Source organism: Poecile atricapillus, chromosome 4, assembly GCF_030490865.1.
Source record: "Poecile atricapillus isolate bPoeAtr1 chromosome 4, bPoeAtr1.hap1, whole genome shotgun sequence".
NCBI lineage: Eukaryota > Metazoa > Chordata > Aves > Passeriformes > Paridae > Poecile > Poecile atricapillus.
Genome location: NC_081252.1, coordinates 69926319 through 69950424, shown reverse-complemented (window position 1 = coordinate 69950424; position 24106 = coordinate 69926319). Strand labels below are relative to the sequence as shown.

Below are 24106 nucleotides of genomic sequence, written 5' to 3'. Positions count from 1 at the left end.
ATTATCTGCGTCATCTTGGGCATGTCCCAAATGCCTCTAATCATCACAAGGACATACTTTAGTCTGTTTATGGTGGCCATGAAACCATCACGACCCCCCCAAAACAAACAGCACTGCTTCAAGAAAACACTCCCTTATTGCTCTGAGCAGAAGTGTAAAGGCAAAGGAAAGTGCTGAGATACAAAGAGCCTTATTTGTTTTTGTGGTACAGAAAATGAAGGAAGGAAACTCTAGATAAGGAGCTGCATAAAAAAAGAGAAAAAGACCAGCTGGGTGATCCCAAACCCCAAACCGGAAACAAAAAATGCAATATATGACTGAGGTGGTGTGCAAGGAGGTCAGCCAAGGAGAGCTCAGTTTGTGTCACACTGAAATTCACAGATGCAAAGTGGAACTGGCTTCCAGAAAAGAGAAGAATTCTAGGGGTAACATTCCAGATCTCCCAAAAGCTAGAAAGAGACAAGGAAGGACAGGAGGCAGATGTTGAGGGGCTGATCTGAAGTGTGAGACCCAGGTAAGGTCCATTCTGCAAGCAGTAGACACACAAAGTGTGCAGATGGTGGATGAAAGGGGCACTCGTGCGACAAGAGCAGGACCACTCAATGTGGAGCTTTGGTACCTGGGCAAAGAAGGACAAAGAGGATTAATTAATTTCCTCGAGCACTTGTGACTTTGAAGGAAAATAGCTTACAGAGGAAATTGGGAAGTTGATGGAGGGAAGAAAACAGCTGAAATACTGAGATCAGAAAGCCTGAAATTCCATCTGCAGAAGATAACCATATTGGACTATGTCATTGAAAAGGGCAAAAATACAGAGCACAAAGAAAGGATGGATAGTGCAATGAAAGCAACTGGAAAGGAAAACAGATGAATAACAGTTTGGAAGATGTGTCACTGACCTCAGTACAAAGGCAACATGGCTAAAATGTGACATGCTCTCCAAATTCAAGCCAGGCTACATGACCTCATGTTTTACATGAAACAATAACTGGAATTTAGAGGTAGGGAAAGCCAAATTAAATAAAGCCATTTAAAAATTACCGTGATGGTTATCCCCTATTTAAACAAGCTATTAAAATAAATAGCAAAAAAAACCCCATCACTTGACATTTTAACATAAATACTAGAAATCTTTCTGAAAGATTTACTGAATTCAAAACATGGTATCAGGTTTAAGGAAGACTCATAACACATATCACACTTAACAGCTTTACTAAGTGGTCATACAAAATGATCTACTATTACGCTGACCTTAAAACTAATACCTATTTTTTTTTCTTTTTGCAATTTACAAAATAGTAAGGTTGGAGTGGACTGAATAAAGGAAATACTGTCAGTGCTGCCTTTTCCTTCAAGCAGAACAAACAACACGACTGAAACAAGAGGAGAAACCTTTCAGTCTGAGGCAAGGAGCAAGCTGGGAACAGCTAGACTGCAGCACTCATGGTCATTTGGAAAGCCAGCCTTAATCATTTGAGGTGGAAACTGAACAAGAAAATAAGGCATTTTCTCAAAACAACTCCTCAACCCTGTAATAAGGGAAAAAGGTTTGAGGCTTGTTAAAAAGGAAGGTAAAGTGTTTCATCCTGAATGCAAAAAAGCCTTGTTGTTGGTTTGCTTACAATCTTGTACAGCCTTTCTGGATTGTTTAAACTTAGCTGTGTATTTAAAAAAAAAATAAAAAAATAAAAAAAAAAAAATACAAAAATACCAACCTTCAGGACTGAGTCTCCAGACCTCCCTGTTGAGAAAGACTTTTTTTTTTCCTAACCCCATTTAGGCTGTCACATATCAGCATTCAATATTTCCCCTTCCTCCACAAGTTTTGTTACTTACAGCCATTCCCCCAACTCAGCTTTCACTTTTAAGCTGAAAATGTCAAGTTACTCCAACTTCCTCTGAGTCCTCCACACCATCAGTGATTTTGAGAGCCTGTCTCTGCTATGACTTCAGCTCAATCTTTTGAGCCTGACCAAAATTACTCAGCAAATGCAACAGGTCCTGTGTAACATGTCTGATCCAGTCTCAGACCTACCAAAACCTCTATGCCAGATCAATCTGCCACCACACTGCTCCTTCCCACAGCACCAATCCGCCAGTCCTACCACGGCTCCTTTTTCTGACAAGTTTTTGTTTGATTTGCAACCACCTGACTTTGCATCTGGCACAACTGGCACGTTCTTGCACCACACCAAATTCTTGTGCAGCCCCAGAGCCTCCTGCCATCCTGCTGTTGCCTGCAGCCTTTGAGCCAGCAGCATTTTTGTCATGTTTAGCCTCATTCTTTGTCCTGTGATTTTAATACCACCAAAAGCAAATCATGCAGGCACTTTGCTCAAACTCCTCTTTCAACACTGCCTCAGGTCACCTGTAGTCTCTGCTGCCATCACCTTCTCCACTCTGCATTTTTCTATTAACTGCATCTTCCGCTGTCCACTTATTTAGCACATCCTTCACCAAATGGAGGAAAATATCATCACATTTCCACTACCCAACAAAAGCAGTCATAAAAGAGAGAAGGTTGCTCTGGATTAACAGCCTTTTGTTTATTATGGGCCACTTTTCAAATCAGTCATTAACCCCAAGTTTGGCTTTTCATTACTTTTCAGACCATAGCCCAAAGTCAACACCCATCAGTCTTGTCACTGCCCCGATGGCTTTTCCTTTCTGAAGCAGGAAATGGATTACTCGTCTCCAGTCAGACCAAAAGAGAACCTCAAACACCAACAGAAAAATATTGAAAACAGCACATTTCAGACTCAAATCCTGCAAAGGTTTGTGCCTGATCGAGCACGGACAACAAACAGCTCAAATACTTCAGAACTGAGCCCATGAAGTACGCACAATAAACACAATTTCTACTTCAATTATCAATCCACTACAAACAAAATGTACTTACACAAGCCATGTCCAAATGATGCAAGGAACCCTCTCGGTTTTTCCTTGGGAAATGGGGCTGCAAATGTGGCTGTCAGCAGTTCTTGGCAGCCAGATGTTAAATGTTTTATTTTACATATGTTAAAGAAGCAACTTAAGTCTGACAAAGCAGCATCTTAAAATATGAATTACTCAAGAAATACGAAATCCTGCTTCAACAGCAGGAGACCACACTTGGTGTTTTGCAAATTTTTGGCCTCAAAGCTCTTATAAGTGTCTTTTCTGGGACAATTTGCAGTTTCAGGGCTGTTTTCTATTTCATTTCACAAAGGGAACAGAAAGAGTTTTACCATCAAATAAATTGTAATGGATGACATTTTTAGCTCTAAATGTTCAAGGCAAAAAACTTCCTCTCTGCCACAGAGATAAAATTTCACCTTACATAGTGCTCGCTGCATAGAGACCCACAAACTTCTGAGTTTGGAGATTTGCAGCCTCTTACCCTTTCCTGAACTGAGCTGGAGGCTGCTCTGCAGACTTGCAGGAACAGGGGCCAGAACTTTTCACAGATCCCATAAAACCCAGCTCACCAACCTTAGGGGGGTGCACTGTTCAGACTAATAGTGAATAAAGAGACAACAGAGCACCAAGGAGGTTCAGCTCCAGGTTCACTTTTGCTCACCACGGATTTCCCTCCTGAAGTAGATAAACTTCTTTTTTTTAAACTTTTCAGGGATGAGGAACATCTTACCCAGGAGCACAGGAAAGGTCGGAACAGCATCCAGCTGGAATCTAACCTGCCTTGAACACACTTCTGCCTGTGCTCAAAGAAACAAACTCCTTCAATATAGCAAATGCAATTACATCCTGCTGCACCCCTCCATCATCACAGAAGCAAATAAAACAATGGACACTTCTCATGTTGGACTTCGGCAAAAGACATTTATTATTATTATTACTGTTGTTGTTGTGTTGCTGTTGTACCTCCTCTGCTCTGCCCACAGTGGTGGCATAAATGCTGTTACCACATTGTAGCTGATGATGCCGGTGTACAAATCAAAATCCATCTTAATTTCAAACTCCATTAGAAACACAGGAAAAAAGATCAACATTTACGAAATGTAAAGGGAAAAATGGTATGGAAAGAATTTTTTTTTTATTTTTCAAGCTTCCAAGACAGTATTACAAACAACAGAGAGCAAAGTAAAGCTAGAAATGAAATACTTGACAGCATCTGTTTAAAAATTACAGCTAAGAAACCTAATAAAAGTTGAATAAACAGTTACTAGAAATAAAAATTTTTACACATATGATATTTGTCTGGGATTTTTATTTCTTTAAAATAATTCATACAAATGGTTACAGTCACAAACATGATTTTAACCAAAAATATTGCTAGCCTACCACATTACCAGGAAGGAATCAATGTAGGCAATGAAATGCTGCTACTTTTCAGTAGTCTAGTGCCTTTTCCAGATACCACCAATAATATATACTTTTAACTGGTGACAAAAAGCACAATGCTCGTTTATACAAAACCTCTTTTTTTCCTCAAAATCTCTTTGCAAGGTTGTCGTCATTTTGAAATAAGGGAATTCATGCCAAAATTAGGAGAAACTGTTTTTCTTTTGTTTACTAAATTATTCTAAAAAATAAGACAAGCAGGTAGAAAAAACAATGCACTGTGTGGCGTAGAAAGAAAAATGGGAAAAATTCATTGTCCTGAGAAGTTTGCCAACTGCCTCTTTTTTGGGCATGTTTGAAAATATAAAAGAAAGGATTTTTAATCTCAAAACTGGTTTGTTGAATGCCTCCCTTATGTTTTTCCTTGTTGACAGCTAAGCAAACAAACCCTTTTTAATGTTCTAGAAACTGTACACAGACAAGTACATTCATGATATAATTAACTACTAACTTCTCTTGCTTAACAAAGAACCCATAGGACACAGAAACAGTGAATCAGTCCACTGGACAGGGACAAACTACAATTTATACGGAGGAAAAAATGTTTCCAAATCTTCTTTTTGTCTCCCACCTTTTCCTTTTATACTGTATATTGGACCAGTTTCTAAACCAATAATCGTCTCCTCCTGTAAGTTCATGGTTTTGCCTTTAATCAAAATCCAGGGTTTTGTGTTGTGTTGTTGTTTTCCACGCGCTGCGGTTGAAGTCTCCGATGTTGGGAATGCTGTTGTTGGCTACAATTGGTCGCTCGGGTGGTCTCTATCAGCTTCTGGTTTGACAGTTTGGCCGGGGGAAGGAGCATGGGGCGGGTGGGCTACAGCAGGGAGGCCGTGTGATAGAGACATGGGGTTGGGGACTATTCCTTCTACTGCTGCAGGTATGCCAGTGGAAGCCACGCTTACAACGCCCGGGGGATACCTGCTGGGGGGAGAAAACCAGAGCAGACATTAAAACCAGGAGCTGACTGAGCAGAGCCCACCCTGCCTCCTTCTAGAGCTACACAGATGCTGCTTTCACTTTCAGACCAGTTAGAGAGACAGGGAGTTCAGCTCCATGTCAGATGCCACATGCAAATGCTGCTACCTAAAGCACCGGATGCTGTATTTTTACCAAATGAGACATGAAAGTTCTTCAGATTATTTCTTCAGATTTAATAGCAGGAGTAACAACACAGCAAGGGAAACTGCCTTCAAGTTTTGCTGCTCTCAAAGCCTAACCTCAGCAAGAAATAATTCCAGCTGGGTCCATGCAATATGTTCTCTACAACTTTTCCCTTTTTATCTCTTTCATTCTCATGTAGCAATTTCAAATTTTCATTGTTGCGGTTTGAAAAAATATTTATCTACAGTAGTTTTGTAGCCTTAGCTTCCTGGCAGCTCCCCCAAAAAGCCATCACACCCATACACTTGTAAGATGACAAACTCAAGCCTATTGCACCCGAGTAAGTTTTCAGCAGCAAACTTGCCACTGCACTTGTCTGAAGAAGAACCAGTACCAGATACACAGAGGACAAGTGCTTCAGGCAGACTGCAAGAAAGAAATGCAAACACGAAATTTATGGATGGTTCTGAAGATTTCTTACTCTACCTGGACAAACATTGACATCTAAATATTTTATGCATTCAACAAAAGAATCACCCTCTGATTCAGCTCAATTTTATAATGGCTCTGATGTTACCAGGCTAAAAAAATCTTGCAAATCTATTGTTCCAATCCCAAACTTCAGGTGTAACTGATGAACACTGGTATTTCACAGTGCTGTATAAAAACAGCTACACATGGATTTAATAAAAATATGTTCTCTTTTTAGTCAAATATCTCAATACCTACTTGCAAGTTATGTCACATTGGCCACCTACCACTGACCCTTTACATACCCTCCTCATCGTAACACTGCACACTCATCCCTCATTTCCCTCATTCTCTCCTGCTGTACTCTGCCCACTCAAGCATCCTGGTGAGACCATTCATTATGCATTTGAAAGCTTGAACACACAAAACTACCACTCACTGCAGCTTTTGCCACCCAAGTATTTACCCAGAACTACATAGGACAAAAGGCACTTGTCTTGTCAAGCTTTTTTCAAGTATCACATTATTGTGCTGTTGATTTGCTCCTCATCAGAGCTCAATGCATCAGGGAATTTCACCCTGTTTCTGCATCTTTTCCATGGTAATAATATGTGTTTGTGCTGCTCATCCCAAGCTCCCTCAAACTGGAAGAAAATTACTGCAGAACTTAGGCAAGACTCAGGAGAAAAAAGCTGGATGCAAGCACACTGACTTGGTTTTTTTGCTTCCACCACAGAAACATCCTGGGACCTGCTTTTGGAAATATGGAGCCAGATGGGCTCAGCAGGACTGACACGGCACAGGGACAACAGGGACACCACACACTGGTCTGACCATCCTGGGAAAGACTCCTACACACCCAACACTGACTGTAATCTGGGATGGGTAATGAGGCTGTGACTGATCACACCACCTGTAGGCCAGATAACTTTGTTCCCAATTGTACACATATTTACAGGGCTTCCTATGCTAATTCCCTCTCCACTGAGGTTCCTTGGAATTAATTTGCAGTTGCTAATGGAATTAGTTGCTTGTTTCAGTAACTCCATTTGAATCTTATTAATCAAATTTTCTTCAGTTCCTATGAAAACTGTCAGACTGTATTGTTTTACCTAAGTTTAATTTTGAAACAGCTTTTCTGTTATTCTAGGTGCTTTGCAAGACACACAACATGACACAAATTTCCATTTAAAAGTCCAACACTGCAGCTGTTCTCAGCAAACAATCTCTGCTTTCTAACAACGTATTCCCTAAGTATCAACACACCAGAGCTGGAAAAAAGTCAAGGAGAGAGTAACTTCTGAAAACTGTGTTTGCAGGAAGAAAAGTCTGAGCCTCCCCTTGTGAAAATGGACAGTGCTGAATCAGAAGCACAAAGAGTTACCTTATGAGCACATTAAACATTTCAAACTGCATGGCTGTAATTCTACTCTGACTCCAAATACCTTTTTTGTATATAAGGACATTCCCTTAGACACCAAGTCATAACCATCAGGATTCTACCTGCCAGCACTTCACCTCAGGTACAGGTTTCCTACAGACTCTACTTAAAGTCTAGAGGCCCTACAATTGTTTTTCTTGTCCTAAAGCTACAGAGTGGCAGCAGCCAATATACAGCTACCATACTGTTCCACAAAAACTGCATTTTACTTCACAACTCCTAACCCTGCTTTGCAATTATCTTTTTGTAATTTTTGTCCCATTTTAATCATCAGCATTGCTCAAATCCTGTCACTGAAAGGGCACATAAACTCAAGCCTCTATCCATGAGCATATGCATTCTATATAACTTTCCCTTTTGCTGCTATTAATTGCTTTTCTAGTCTTTCAATTTTTTCTATTCTTAACCAGCAAATACATCCTTCCCTGCACTTCATAAAGTTCCTCCTCTGGCAGCAGTAAGTTGAGATGTTTTACAGGTAAAAGGTCCACTGAACTAAATTTTTGTGAAAGCAGAAGTGAGCAATCAGTTATACCTCTTCTGTTAATTCATACTCTTCCATCCCCTTCCCCCATGTAGTCTTAATTTAGGAGGAAAAATACAGCAGCCCTCTTAATTATAACAGATGGGCAACTTTAATTTCTACTTTACTCTCATCTAGCTCTTAAACTGCAGAAGTACCTTGAACTCACTGTGTTAAGCTCTGTTCAAGAAACTGAGTCTGTCCTAGAAGAAGTTCAATTTTTAAGTGCACTGTTATCATGCACTGAGTCTGAAAATCACCAGTGAAGAACCCCAACATAAAATAGCTCCTGAATTACCAACATCCAGCTGTTCTCATCCAAGGACCTCTTCAGTACTTAGGTATTCACAGAATCATGGAATAGTTTGGGATGGAAGGGACCTTAAAGATCATCTTGTTCCCACTTCCTGACATGGGCAGGAACACCTTCCACTAGACCAGATTGCTCAGAGCCCCATCCTGCCTTATCCTCTACCTGTTAGGAGGCAGGAAGATGTGTGGGAATGTCTGTAAGTGGTACAAGCACTGTCAGTGGCTGCTGAATTTCTCTGTGCCTGCGACCTGCCTGCTCTGTGACACAGGAATAACACAGGGAGTTATTTCACAGGCAGCTTGGTAACAAATACACGGTGGCAATGCAAGATCAGGGTACGTTATGCCACTTCACCAAGACCACTACAAATAATTCCTTCTCAGGAGAAGTGCTGATCTTTACTCATTGGATAGGTCCTGCTTTCATGACCTCTGGTGCTGATAGGGTGTCTTGCACTTTGCACGGTAAATGGATTTGTTTTTTCCAGAATATGATGATATTCAGATGACCTAGATTACAATCTGCTGACTAATGCTCAATGTTCTTGGCTTGTGATAATATCTGATTATTTGAGATTTCTGTCCCACATCAAAATACAAAAGAATTATATATCCAGAATAAAACAGGCTTATTAGTTTTAGTTTACCAAAAGAGGTATCTGCATTTTTTAACATATAAATTATTATCCCAGGTCTTATCTTCTAATGCAATTACATGAGTATGATACAGTTATTAGCACATCTGGAACATCATACTGTCTGTGAAAGACTCCAGAACTCACTTAGCTCAACATAATCTTGGATTACAAAGAAAAGATAGAAAAATTTGGTTTGAACAATCAAGTTAAATGCTGCACTTAATCCAGGTAGGAATTAAGCATCAGCAAACACTGCTATTGAAACTAATTTCTTCATAAAAACCTGAGCTTCAAGTGATGCATATTTTGCACTTTACACAGTAGTAAATGACTTTATCCACATTCAAACACTATTCTATTGCCCCTCCAAAAGGCTCTTAACATTTATTGTATAACTGTTAACTCCTGCCTCAAAATTCCTAAAATTAGTTTTATTTTGCATTTGAAAACAATTAAATCAGAATTTTATAATAAATTTTCTTTATTGAAAAAATGGATTGAAACAATGTTTTAAAAAGCCACTCAGTTCTGTGTTTATCCTGCTTAGATTGAATACATATGGTCTTTACCTAGTAAATCATTAACTCCCCCAGACATTCCTAAGTTAAAATTAATTTCTGGCTGCTAAGCCTGCTTCTGCTGGACTTGCGACCCCCAAAACGAGAACAAAAACCTGCATTTTATTTGGGCATGGACCCCTGTTCTTAACTGCCACAACAGGGTTGGAGTTATTACCTCCTGTCCAGCAACACCTGCCTTTAAAGCCCCAATTACATCCAGCCATACTCTCACTACTCCAAACTGAAGTCCTTGAAACCAGATGCTGTGTGGAGGAGAACTTGTGTGCTTGAGCTTCTCATTTAAGCAAATAAAAACACCCTTCTTAGATATTTAGGGCTATGGGCATACTTCCAGAGATAAACCTCTTCAAGTGATGTGATCACCAAATGCAAGTTACTCCTTTCCCTTGGTGCACTTATGGCTCCTGATGAGGAGACTGTGGCAGAGGGTGGGGACACTCGTCCCTGACACCCCTCCATCCCCTTCTGATGAGATTGTTTCAAGTCATTGGGACAGGATGACTTTGCTTCACTTCTCAGCAGGGCACAGCTGGGTTCCCATGTGAAGTAAAACACAAAATCAGGAATCCCCCCCTCTACTAAAAGCATGGGGAGTCCTCCTAAAGAACAACAAAGTTAAAGTAGATGCATGAAGAAGGACAATGGAAAGATCAGGATAATGGGGTATGATAAAACAATGAGAGGACTGCACTTGCCCCTTTCCTCAAGACACTGAGGGAAGCAGACATTTGTAGATTTCTGCTACTTTCATCCTACTTATGCATAAATATCATACTGGAAAATACAAAAACTGCAGGTGTTTTTCATAAATAAAAATTGTCTGAAGCTGGCTACTAGGAAGAATCTGCTGCTAGAATAGCTGCTAGGGATAAAGGGACAGAGAAGGACTCTTGAGCAAACAAAACAACCAAGGAATGTGCATATTAGATGTAAAAAATTGCCCCTTTCTATTAATTATTAAGACCTGCTTTCACAGTTGACTGAGAATACATAGATCAAGTCTCTCAAATGCTTCTGCTTAAAAATTAAACATATGATTTAGAAAAAGCTATTTTAAACACTATTTTCATAATCATCACAGGCTGTCCCACTGTTTTCAATACTGAGTTACTTGTTCTCTCTTGTGTCTGGAGGCAACAAAACAATGTAAGTTTATTACTGAAAGTCTTTCTGCAACCTGCAGCTGCATCATTACCTCCAGCAAAGGAATATAAAACTTCCACTGCAACAGTGGAGATGACCAGAATTGTTTTACTTGAATCTACAAACAAATGGATATTGCTCACATACCCAACAAAAAGAGACTGTAAGAGGATTCATGGTTAGACACAACATGACTGACAACAACTATCAAAACAAGATTATACTCCTGAACACAACGATTACAAAAACAATATAGCTGGTGTGTAATGCACTTACTTCAATCAGTAACAGGAAGGTCTTTTATCTATTCTTGAATACCTACACTGAATTATGGAGGTTATTTCTTCTACCTCTTCAGCACACTTACCTGTATGCAGCACCATTAAGCTCTGGATGAACAACTCCAGGGTCCATGCTGGCCCAATGTGTAGCTGCAGTCAAGTGATCTTTGTTAACACAGTTTTTCAGACTGTCTGGAATACGACCTAAGATGAAATGAGGAAGAGGAAAAAAAAAAAAGTATAAAAATTGTGTGCCTTACACTCTTAGTATGTCTATGTTAGGAAAACTTACAAATATTTGTGCATTTAAATCAATAAATAAAGTGACACCAAGAGCTTGTTTCTGATCCTTGCTGTAGCCTTTTGCCTGGGACTTAGTAATAATGGCTGAAATGCTCTGCTTAATTTTCATTTACCTGTCTGTATCTCTTCTATACAGGGTCTCAGGAAAACCAAAATCAGTAAGATTAATCTTTCCAAGAAACTGTAATTTGGATATAGAGCATAGCTACCTATCAAATTCAGTAATGCAGCCCCCTCGCTTTCTGTCCTTTACATCACTTTCCTCCTTACCCTTCTACCTGCCACAGCAATTAAAAACATTTAATGAAAAATACAGAATTCTGAATGGAATTGTGCCATAAACGTGAATATGACCAACACTTACTCTCTCTCCTCCTGAACTTTCCTTTATCTAAATTGCTCTTCACTTTTATTTACTGCAATGTATTAATCCTCAGCCATGCTTTTCATTCCTAATAAAATGAAAATACACCAGAATTTCCTTTCTTCACTTCTTCAAAACCTTTTCTTAATCTCTGAAGTACAACTGAAGTTTTCAAGACTGGAGAATCTGTCAGCCTGATTCAGCACATACTGGACAAGCCTGTGACTGTCTTTTGCAGAACTACCTTCAGCCCTGCAAAAAATGACATGAGCAGATCCAGCACAGATTTTCTTCATAGCAATAGGAATGTTTCCACCTATTTTAACAGGAGAGAGATCAATTGAAGCATGTGCTTTTTCTGACATCTGTTTTATTAATGAGTCTTCACTGAAGTTCAATCTTACAGTGCATTTGCACATAGAGGGGCAGAAAGAGGTAATTTGGAGTCCACCCCTGCCACTGCTGGCAATGCTACTCCAGAAACCCTTTCAAAAACTGACCATGCTCCATCATGAATCAAGAGTTCAGTCTTGTCTCCAGCTTCCTACTGGAAATTTGATTAAGGACTGCACTATCTTTCTATCCATCAGCCCAGTCACAATGGGGCTGTAAAATGCCTTTTCACAAAACTGCTTTTCACGCAATGGATACCATCAAATAGTGTTACTCCATGACTTTAGCTGATGTCCCTGAACCTGTGACGTCTCCTGTGCACAAGCTAAAAGTGCTTTTAGCTCACGACTGAACAAGGTGGGGTATGTGCCCTGTTACAGGTGAATTCCAATCATCTAGGAATCATCTTCAAAATGTAGCTGAAATATACATCCATCTCAACTTCTGCCAGAACTATCCACAAATTTCAACAGTACCTTTCTTCTTCTGATGTTTATCCTTCTCAATCCTGTCTTCCTCCTTCCCCTTGTTCTTCATTCTGCTAACTTCTGTAGGCATGTTCTACCAGTCTCCCCTCAAAACCCAGTATTTATTTGTTTAATTTATTTGTTTAAAATGATCTTTGCACTTGCCATGCTTGCCTTCCTCTTATTTCCATTCCAGTGGTCCTCTTTATTTCATACTTGGAATGCTTTCAAGTTTAAAAATATATTTCAAGGTATTTAACCTCTGCTGATTATTTGTATTTTACACATCGCAACATCATTGACTTTTAAGCAACAGCAGAAACACTTAACATGTTTATTGTCAGATGGTAGTCATAGCCTTCATTCCTACACTTCACACCTTTATGCAATTACTCTCCCTCTCTACACCCTCTCTTCTTTGTGCTCCCCCTATGATTTTCATATATCCAGCTTTATCCCACATTTCCTGTATCTTTCCTACATTTGTTTCACTGCAATTCAATGTCATTCTCACCTCCTTAACGCTGGTCTCAGTTTGATCTTACTAAAAACCATATGCAAACACTGAAGTGCTGACAGCTTCGATACAAATCAATGATCCAGATTGCTGAGAGCACCATCACACACTTGAAGGAACTGTAGGTCTGCCTTCCTAGGCACATATGCTTGGGCTACTGCACAAATTTCACATAAAACTAGCTCTGGATAGCTGGCTTTTCTTCAGTTTTCAGACCATAGCCAATAGGCTATGCTGATTTGCACATCAATCCTCCCTCACACAGGTATCGGATGCTGGTTTGTGCAATCTCTCCCAGAGCTATCTAGGAGTTATTGAACAGCCTAACAAACAAATGTACCACTGGAGTTCTGGAGTACAGCCACAAGGAGCAGTTCCAGCAAAAGGATGCTCAGGCTCTTCAGGTCACCTCTAAAACAGAGTGAAATTGTCCAGTAAAGGACAATTCAGATCAGGAGTTAAAGAGGTGCCTTTAATTAGGATCCAGAAGAGAATCTTCTTTCTGCACAGGCTATAAATGAAACTAAATTGCCTGGCCTCTCTAGGCACAAGCCAGAGGGAAGGCTACTGCCAGTGCTTTTTGTGTAACAGAGCAATGTGTTGGCACTGAACTACTCTCAAGGTGACACAGATGGCCCTGCATGTCTGCAGAGCATTCAGACGATATCGCCAAGGGGGACACAGCAAAGTCCAACTAAAGAGAAAACATTAGTGCTTAATGAATCATTTTCCAGTATGAAAATCCTTCCTTTTATTTTAGGCTACAAGGGATTCAAACCCATGCCAAATGGCTCAGTCCTCTCATTTTACTTATTAGCAGTGCATGTTCGAGACATAGCTGTTTTCTCTTATGTGAGCAGTTTACAATTACATGGCAGTTATATAACAAAGACACTCTGCCCTTTAAAATGCCAGACTTCTTTAGCAAGGCTTTAAAGAAGGGAACATCTAAAATAGAATAACCTCCCAATAAAATACTGAAAACTTTACGTAGAGAACTGCTTATGACAAGTGTAAGGGAGTATCTAGGAAAAGCTAATGAAGATACCAGCAATACCAGGAGGACTTGCAGTCAAACCCATCAAATGGATAATACTTACATGCAACGAAGAAAAGAGCAGATGATTTTTCATATATAAATAGATTTTCTTTACATGAAAAAAGTACTTATTTTGCAATGCCTGCCTTCCCTTTGTAATTGCAAAGAACCTCCAAAGTTACTTGTTCCAATTCTGAGAACAGACTTAGCGAGCATTTGCTGATTTCTGTGTTCCAAATATTAGAAACAAAACCCAAGGCTGCTTCTTTTCGGCATCTTTTCAAGACTGAAGAAATAGGTTTCTTAAAATGAACTACACAGGGAAGGAGCTAATAATAACATGAGTCAGTACCTGTGATCGCCCTTCGGATCTCTCGTGCTGCTTCCTCCCGCATCTCAATTGAGGCTTGTTCACTATACCAGGCTGCATGTGGGGTACAGATCAGGTTTGGTGCATCCTTCAAGGGGCCCTGACTAAAGCTAAATGAAAATTTAAAACAAGATCAAATGACAAAAAAAATATTGGGGACAAGGGGAAAGCAAGGTGGGGAATCCAGATGGATTTGGACATACACAGATTAATCTCTACAACACGAAATAATTTCATTTCTATTCTTTACTGAGTTTGTTTATAATTCTGTCTATTAATTTAATGCACTATTTGGGGTATAAATAAGCAACAATCACTTTTTATAGACTCAAAGGGTGGGGCTTAAGTATAGCAGCAACATTAGCTTCTGTCCAATGCACTTATTGTTAACTACAGCCACTTTCACTCCAGTTCTGGGGCAGAAATGCATCAAGGAAAATCCACATTAATTTAGGATGCCATTCCATTTGTCCAGTTCATCACAATTTTACTTTTATTGCATTAACCAAGAAAACTCTTCTCTTTCTGTTAGTATGACATCTAATCATTTGAAGGAAAAAAAAATAAAAAAAATTACAGTTATTTCCAAATCAAAAGTGCGTCCATCAGCAGCCTCAATGCCTTTTGGATAATTTAGAGTTTTTTTTCTTTTATTTTTAAGTATTTTTTCTTTCCCATTCCTTTACAGAAACTCCACAGAAAGAAGGAAATTTACTTTACAGATTGTTTTTCAGGGAAAGCAATGAATCTATTAATCTAAAAGTGTTAGCACAGATACAAAGTAGAGAAATCAAAAATAATGGAAACTTGCTCCTCCTGTTTATTTCCAGTTTTAATAATCTTGCAGTCAACTGTAACAGGAGAGCAAATATTTTAAGACAAAAGCATGCTTTCAGAGTTGGTCATAATTCATAAAACGATAGATTTAATCTGTAGTTCAAAAAACATCAAAATATCTGGCAAAACTCTTGAATAAAGAGTTGCATGCTGCGATCAGACAGAGATGCAGCACTGAAGCCAAAGGAAACTGTGGCTGTAATCCTGCAACTGAATCTCTGCACATGGCATCTCCATACAGTAAATGGGGCTTCCTAGAGGTGGCAGTGGGCTGCTTTGTGCAGATCCCAGATAGAAATTGGGAAGAATGTACGTAGCTGCAAGTCCCCTGAGCTGCTACACTCTGGCTTTGCACAGCACTACTGTGTTGTAATGACTATGTTTAGGAATAAATGAATCCAGAGTACACATAAATAAAATTAAATATTTGTGATGTGGCATTGTGCCTCAGTACATAAAAAAAATTCTGAGTAAAAGGATATTATTCTATTTTTTCAAAGGTTCTATTTCCCCCTCAAGCTGGAATGAGAGATACTGTCCTCTCTCCAGTCTTTACAACCTGCCCTGCATCTGTTCTTCTTCAAAAACTTATGTGGATTGTTCCAGTTAAAAATAACATTTTTCCCTGCCCAGCCTGAAAAAGGCTTGTCACATGCAAGGACTAAGCTACAGCAGTCTATTCTCAAGACTCAAGGACATATGAAATAGGCTCATTTTGATTAGAGTGCTGATAGCTCAATGCCAATGCCACTTAGGGGAGTGGTACATTTCTGCCTGAAACACTGGACTTGTCAGCCATTCAAAAACTCAGGCTTGTGCTACCAGCCCTGCCACTGACAGTAGAGTTACTACTCCTCTTATAAAGGGTAAAATAAAACAAAACCTGCACTCTGACAGCCTTCCTGAACCTTTTTTTTTTTTTTTTTGCAACGTCTTATACACTTATGGCTTTCCTGCAGAGGCAAGCTGGACAAATGTCTTTTTCTTCAGAAAGGTATCATAAAGCAGTTACTTCTCACAGCACATCTCAATTCCTTGCCTTTGAAAGACTCTGTTCAGACATCAGTTGCCTCCAGAGCTGCATCAGTGGCAAAGATGCACTCCCCTCAAAGCCATGGCCAAAGCCATGCCCAGGATTTGAACTCAGGTTCCTGCTATTGTTCCTAAATAAACCCACTGTTTGTTTTGTTTTCTTTTTAAGGAATTAAATCTTGGATGTCACTTTTTTCACTTCTAACCCAAGCTCCATCTACATTGCATTAGTCCAGTGCTGCACAGATTCATGTTGCTTTGCTAAGGAGTATTTAGCTACCAAATGAACGGAAAACTCAATTTACTTGTTGCTGTTGATTGTATCATGCACTAAGACTTAAAAATAAGAAAGTGAACAAAATAAAAAGAAAAGAAAAGGAAAAGCACCTGAATGGTTCTGACTCATGTACATCTAAGGCTGCCCCTCGTATCCTTCCTTCCTTCAGGGCCTGTGCAAGTGCTTTTTCGTCTACTAACCCACCTCGAGCTGTGTTGACCAGGAAAGCCCCTTGTCTCATCTAGGGAAAGTTAAAAACAAGAATGATGAAATAAAAATAAATGAAATAAAATCGTTGTGGCATTATTTTTTACTCAAAAGAAGCATCCATTACAACAAAGGCTATTCAGCTGATTTAAACTGTAACAGTTGTCTTCCCTCTCCATTGGAAAGTACCACCAAATGTGATGCTTCTAATATAAAATGCTATTTCACAGCACTTAATAACCTTTTGTTTCTTGTAAGTAGTGTCTTTTAATAGAAGCGTTGTTTCAGATATTGTGCAGTAACATGATCAAAAGATACAACTGTGCATATGAAAGTGACAGATCATTTTATGCCTTTTTATTTCACTGTGAAATTGCATGAGACAGAAACTACAGCACATTCTTAAACAAATTCATATTTTGTGGCTTTCAACTTTCACACAAATAAAAGCCTACATGAATTTTTCAGAAAAATCAATGCTTTTGGATTTTCAAACACTTTTCCCTTTAGTTGCCAAAACACAGTAGATGTATGTATTATTTATTTTTGTTACTTCAGCTTCCTCCTCCCCTGTGAGACTTTTCAAATAAAGGTCTAAAGAATTCTTCTATCATTCAATTAAAAGGCATGAAAATGAATTTGGTTGAGAACGCTGTGTGCCCAGGAGAGAAGCTGTGCTGTGCATTGTGCAGATTAGCATTGTAGATGACACTACAATCAGTGTGGGGAGAACTACAAGAATTTACACCATAATATATCCACAACTTGAAAACAAAGTGGCAGTTTAAATAAGAGAAATGGTACTGAAATAAACGTAAATTAAAGCATCCTGCTTCCAGCCACCCTGGCATTTCATCTTTGACAGATGAATCAAACACCTCTGTGCATGAAGGAAAGCACATGAAGAGCAGGAACCATGGTGAAGATGAGGAATGAAATTTTCATTTTGAACTGACTCCATTTCTCACCATAAGAATAAGCAAACCCCAACATTTTGACACCAACTCAACTTCATGAAACCCACACATCAAACTATACCTTAGATAAATGGATCCTTACACTCAAATACTGATTCAAAATACCAAATCATCAAGAACAAGGAGGTCGGAATAAGTGAGTTTTGGGTTTTGTTTTTTTAATGAGGTCATAGGGATTATTAATATACACATGCTTGCAGTGTTTTATATAGAAAAAAACCACCATATTTTACTGGCCAACACTAAATTTAAAGTGGTCCTGCCTCTCTCCATCTGCAGACTCCTGGGCCTATGGGAGAACCATCCATTGGTCTATACAGCAAAGCCAAACTCCACTTGCAGGAGCAGAACTAAAGGATGCTGCTCTCAGCTTTATGTAATTAACATGGGAATCAGAACAGCAAAGAAACTGAGGCAGGATCTTAAGGTAGTCTGGTAATAAGAAGAGATTCCTCATGGGAACAATCACTGCATCTCCAGTTCTCAGTCAGTTGTAGGAACTGTACCAAAACCAGCCCAAGTGGGCTCACCATAGAGCCACGTACAGCTGGCAAGACACACCATAAAGGTTCATGGGAGCTCATATACCCTTCCTATTTCTGAACAAACTGGTGATTTGAGTGGTAAGTACAGCTTGGTGTATTTACAGGCACTCTAAAGGACGTGAAAGTTCTACTTAGAGTGAACCCTGCTAAAATCTCCCATCTTCCCAACAACCCTGCTTGAGTTTTCATTTTAGGACTCTTTACAAAACTCCGGAACTAGTACGATGACATGTTCAAATCAAACAGAACATGTCTGCATAAATGCATTCTAGAGGGAATGAATTATGTGACTCATGTTAACTGTCAGGGTGGATGCAGCTGGAGATGATCCTTAACAATGGGTGGAAGCTTGAAAGAGCTTCACAGCTGGAACTGCTGACGTCTGGTAAATTCACCTACACTAAACCTGCAGAGCTGCTTTACAAAAGTATTGTGTTTAAACTGCAGTTTTTCTCAAATCTGTGTAACTAAAGATGACCTCAGTCTCTTAAGAGTACCTGAATACCACAAGTTCACTGAAACACTTCTCTGAGCTACTCTGGGAATACAAGGAGAAGCAGGATGGCTACAAAGAATAATGATTAATTCACTAGAAAAGTTACTTAAGAGAAGACAGACACTAAATTTTCAAAGACATTTTATGTCATTTCAGACTCAACAAAATTCAGGGTGAGACTTCAGTGAAATGAGATGCACCATACTTCTCTGTACTTTGTTTAAAAGCTGGTTATTACATGACATGTGATATTGGACAAAAATGGTATGCCATGCTTTCTAGAAATTCTAGGCCAACTCCAACATCTGTCAGCCTAAATCACAATATGCTCTAGACAAACTAAGCAGTTAGAGGGGTTATAATTTCATGGGTTTCACCTCCACTTTACTATCCAGACTGCTTCACCCAAACTCCTACCCAAAGCAAGAACTATCATTTAACACTTTAATTAATCCTTGCTTTGATCATGAAGGATAACAAATAGGAAGATAAATGCTTACAAGATACTTTCCACTGCAGAGTTTATTACAGGCATTTCATTTCAGATAGTATTACTCAGTTTTAAAATGTTTATCTTTGTTTGTTTCTCTGATTAATGCACTGTGCCTTCTCCAAAGCTTGACACATTTCTCTGCCTTCACTCAGAAACTTCCTGTGGTAAACTGGCCCCAGTTTCATAACTGCTGTATAATAAAGTGACCAATGGCCAGTGGTCCATAGAATTCAGTGTGATGGTTTTTGGGTCTAGATGTCTGCTTGAAAAGACATCTCACCATGTAATAACCACTGAATGTACCCAGCCATACAACAAAAGACAATATTCAAGGCAGGGTGACAGAGTTCTGGTCTCTTAGGTTTCATTTTAAGCTTCTTAATTTTTTAGAGTTTTAAATCCCAAATCCTGATTTTATGTTGTGATGGATTTGCAAAATCCCTAAACTCTCAAATCAAGAAGTGTGTTGCATTGTCCGTTTCCTGTCATGATCCCACATGACTGTGGATCATCTTCAGTAAGTTTTTCAGTTCTAAAGTTCAAGAGTAGTAGGTACAAACTATTTCCCAGAAGACAAGCAATGATTTTACTGCAAGAGTTCTACTGTCATTGTCACCAACATATAAACCCACTATATATACATACATATATAAAGAACAGCCAAATCAGCTATTCTGCCTTAGGGTTACTTTCCTGTACATTGCCTCCATTCTTACATCTCAGTGTTTAGCTTCTGGCTGTTACCTAAACTAAAGATAGAATCAAACTTTTTCATTAAGTGTCTGGCTTCTATTATCAAATTTGTCAATAATGGAGCAGTTACTACACCCAGATTTTCGAATTATTTTACGTGTTACCTACAACTTTAGGGAGAAGTTAGTACTGATTCCAATAAATATTATTTTTCCCAATAATGCAATGCTGTATATGAGCTCCATCATTCAAGTGCTCTGCGAGCATCGGGACTGAGCACAGGGGGGAGCCATTTAGTCATAATCCTTAAATTGCATCAAAGGAACTCAAACAGGGACAAGTGAAAGGCAAAACTGCTACCTGAAAATACACATGTAAAGGAAGAAGCTACTACATGACACAGAAAAAGTGCTTTTACATCAATGCCACTTCATTAAACCTTAGCAATATTAAGAAGAGCAAATTATTTCCACAAATGCAATGTTACTGAGCCAAAAAGCAGTAAAAGCAACAATACATAAGCAATGAGCTAGTTCCTAATCAATTATAGAATTGTTTGGTCTTAGAGCAGCAAGAAAGGAAGATTTCCATCAAATGAGAATCTACCTATTTACAGAAATAAATGATATACAGAGTTGGCAACCAGCAGTGGTGTGGAGGGCACCCACAGAGATTATTACCTGCTTTATGGTGAAGTCATTAATAAGATGATGATTGTGTTCATTCAAGTTGCAGTGCAGGGTAACACAGTCACTGTGGAACAGCAGGTCCTGCAAAGTGCTCACCCGCTGCAGTCCCAGAGCACGCTCCATGCCATCCGAGAGGTATGGGTCATAGAAAATCACACTGAAGCCAAAGGCTTTGGCACGTAATGCTACTGCTTGCCCAACACGCCCTAGAACAAGAGAAACACGTCATGAGAGCAGATGTGAAGCAGCTGCTGTAAGGTGGCCTCCTCCTTCCTAATGGGAACACTCGTATCAAACCATAACGCTCTGTACAGCAACTGGAAGGGCAGAAAATGGAGGCGCCTCCCATCCCACTCAGAATCGTCACTGAGATCAGAAATGGAACATCTGGACTGTTTCACACTGCCTTGAAACGAAGAAGGAGGTCTGCACCTTTTGCCACCAGATATGTGAAATGCCAGAAGATGTCACATAATCTGCAGTAATCTGTGTAACGCAAGGCTTGCCTGCTGGCCCTACTTATGGCAAAACACCACTGCCTGTGATCACATCCTGCCAAGGGCTTATCCTTACCCATGTCAAACCAGCTGGCTTTAATAAAAAGCTATAAAATTAATCCTCAAAAATGGATGCAATGACAGATAATTTGTTTAATCTGAAGCGCAACCATTCTGAATTCATGGAATCTCCTTTCTGGTATTTCTTACATTTTGAATAACGTCCTTCCAGCATTAAAATGCCTACAAGAATCCTGTCATCTAAGTCCTTAAAACAAATTTTATTCAGCTACCTGAATGATAAATAAACATAGTAGATCACATGGCACCTAATTAAGAAGAGTGCAGTCCCACATGGAACTCATACTGCACTTTGCTTTTTTGTTCCACTTTCCTTACTGTTGTAGCTCAGAGCTGTGCCAAAAGTGCTGTATGGGTGTGACTCCATACCACAAGTACCAGGAGGTGTGTACTTCCCTTTGACACACTACCAGTAAAACACACAGGGAGAGAACCCCTGAGTACATCTAATGAGTTACAGGCATTTTGAAGAGTGAAAACTAACACAGTTTTCAAGTTACAAGTTTACAGATCAGATATTCACATTGGAATACTACAAACGCTGGATAAAGACATTTCAAAAGCATCACTTGACATACCATAATAACAATTTTATTTAAAAGAAAAAAACAAAAAAGTCAACAAGTTTTACTTTGTAACGTCTAAATTTGTTCAAAAAAGCATCAAATTAACCCAGGGAAATCCCATCTCTTTCCAATTGTGCTTGAAGGGATTTCCCTCTGCTTCTCAGTTTCTATTTGAATAAACTTCAGAAGCCACAGGAAGAAAGGTTTTTGCTAATCACTTAATGTGAACACAGCAATTCTGCAGTGTTTAGTGACAGATGTGCTTGGAGTATTAAACAGTATATCAATCTGACAGGGGCTGTCCGTTTTTCTTTGGGGACACCAGGTTAGAATACTTCTCAAAATCTTTCACTTCAACACTTTGCATGCATGTTATTTGTTTGCTTTCCAAGCTGTTTTTATAAATTTGAATTAGAAAATTTTCAACACAAACACTGTATTGTTTCCAAATTTTGGCATGTTCACAGCTCAAGGAATCAGTCACACAACTGTAAACATTTTTTATTTTTTTTAACAAAGCACATAACTGTTACTCCAGCTCCATTCATTTTCACATGCAACATTCTGTCATCTGTTCTTTTTTTTACACTCTTTAAAACACTAATACCTGAGGGGATTCACAACAGCAAAATCTCTTACAACAGCCTCTTCAGTTAAAGCTACACTCTTCATTCACCTCACCCATGCTAATAAACCAAAGCCTTCCTCAATGGGCACAAGTTTCCTCCAAAAACACTTGGGAATCACATCTCTATTTCTAACCAGAATTATCCTATTATAAATATTTTATGGAATAAAACTCTTTTGCAATTGACAATTCCTATTTAGTGTTAGTCATTAAGTAAGTACACAGCTGGACACATGGAATTTTTCAATTTATTTTTAAATTACCATCTGACATAAAGAGCAACCACAAAACTATGACTTTTTTTTTCTTTTCCGAAAAGCTTCTATTAGGTAAGACTCTCCTGGGCAGGAGGAGTGGCTCAAAACCTACCTCAATACAGAGGACAATACAGGAGTCCCACCTTTGGGACAACTCTATGTTAAGAGCATATCACATTGTTATGAATATTCATGGCTGCTTCCAGGAAGGGCAGAATTTTAAACTCAAAACCTTAAATTAATTTCTTGGTTGGTAGTGTGAGAAGAATGCAGAAAATGAATGCTGTATACAATTGCAAAAAAAGCAGAAAGCAACAAAAGCAACAAATATTTTCTAAATCAAAGTTCTAGCAAGGTCCATTCATCATTACAGAAGAGAGACTCAAACAGACCAATCTCCTGTTACAGCCTCATCCATTCACTTCCCCACAAGTCTCCCAACTCCCCCCAAACCAAATGTCCCAATTCCTACGTGTGCCTGACCTTGACTCTGCCAATGACCTGACCTGAGTGTGACAGTACAGCAGCTGCAGGTCAAGGACCCTGCTCAGCCCTTGGGCAATGCACACTCATCCTAGGCTGGTACAACAAAGTTTTATAAAATGACCTTGATACCATGGAAATGATGATGATGACCTGCCTGAAATCTTCCACGGAAATAAAAAGTGCTTTCATTTAGTAGCTCTTCTCTGTCTGTGCAACAGCAATGGAGAAAATGGGTAATTTTCTTCCTCCTTGGAGAACTCTGAAATGTGGAGAGTGCTGTTTTGTTACATTTCCTGCTGAGCACATTAAGACAGCCAGTAGGACTGCTAAGAGTAGATCATTTATTGCAGAATACCACCCAACTCTTAAGCCTTACTGTCTTATAACACAGGTTAGTAATTTGGCCAAGCATCTAGGTAGGGCAGCAGGACTGTTGAGAGAATAGAGCAGGTGAGGAAAGACAAACTGAGTGATGACATTCACTGTGATGTGGAGACAAATTTATTTAGAAGAATTTCACCTCTCTTGGGTGAGGAAAACGCATGAGTCATTAGTCATCAGCATTTCTCACTGAGAAGGAAGGGAAAGGGAGTGTGACTTCACTGTTGTAAGATTATCATTAGAGCAGAACCAGGGCCAGATGTCTATTCATCCAAATACTTACATGCTGCTGTTCAGAAATATTCCTCCTTAAAAAAACCCCACAAACCCCTACATTTCTAGATATAAGGTGAAAAGGTAGCTTTTCTTTTTTTTTTTTTTTTTAAATGTGGGACTTATTATCCACACTTGTGTTACATCACTTAAAATAAAGGAAACTGGATAGTAATAAAGATTAAAAGCGACAAAAGACAGCTGTTTAATGATGTGATATTATTATTTATGTAAGGCTCAAAGAATCAGACACTTCACAAAGACAGAAAGAGGCATGGGCTGTGCCCTAAGGAGCTCAGGGGCTAACCAAACAACACAACAATGATGGATGGGATCGAACAAGCACAAGAAGAAGGCATTATATTGTTGAGTCTCTGCTTATCTTAAAGCTCAATACAAGCAGAGG

General features: G+C 39.2%; 1 protein-coding gene across 7 annotated transcripts in view; it reads right to left on the bottom strand.

The window, feature by feature from the left end:
• Positions 1-4016: 4016 nt before the first annotated feature.
• CTBP1 (C-terminal binding protein 1) overlaps positions 4017-24106 on the bottom strand; it is a 235768-nt gene continuing 215678 nt past the window's right edge. For 5 of the 7 annotated variants that reach the window (XM_058837313.1, XM_058837319.1, XM_058837318.1 and 2 more), the window contains 5 exons: positions 20523-20737; positions 16542-16672; positions 14268-14395; positions 10919-11036; positions 4017-5262 (listed from right to left, as the gene is read on the bottom strand). In XM_058837313.1, coding sequence (XP_058693296.1) covers positions 5076-5262; positions 10919-11036; positions 14268-14395; positions 16542-16672; positions 20523-20737 — 779 coding nt within the window. In that variant the 3' untranslated portion in view covers positions 4017-5075. The remainder of the gene's footprint in view (positions 5263-10918; positions 11037-14267; positions 14396-16541; positions 16673-20522; positions 20738-24106) is intronic. The other 2 variants (XM_058837314.1, XM_058837316.1) reach the window with 1 other exon arrangement.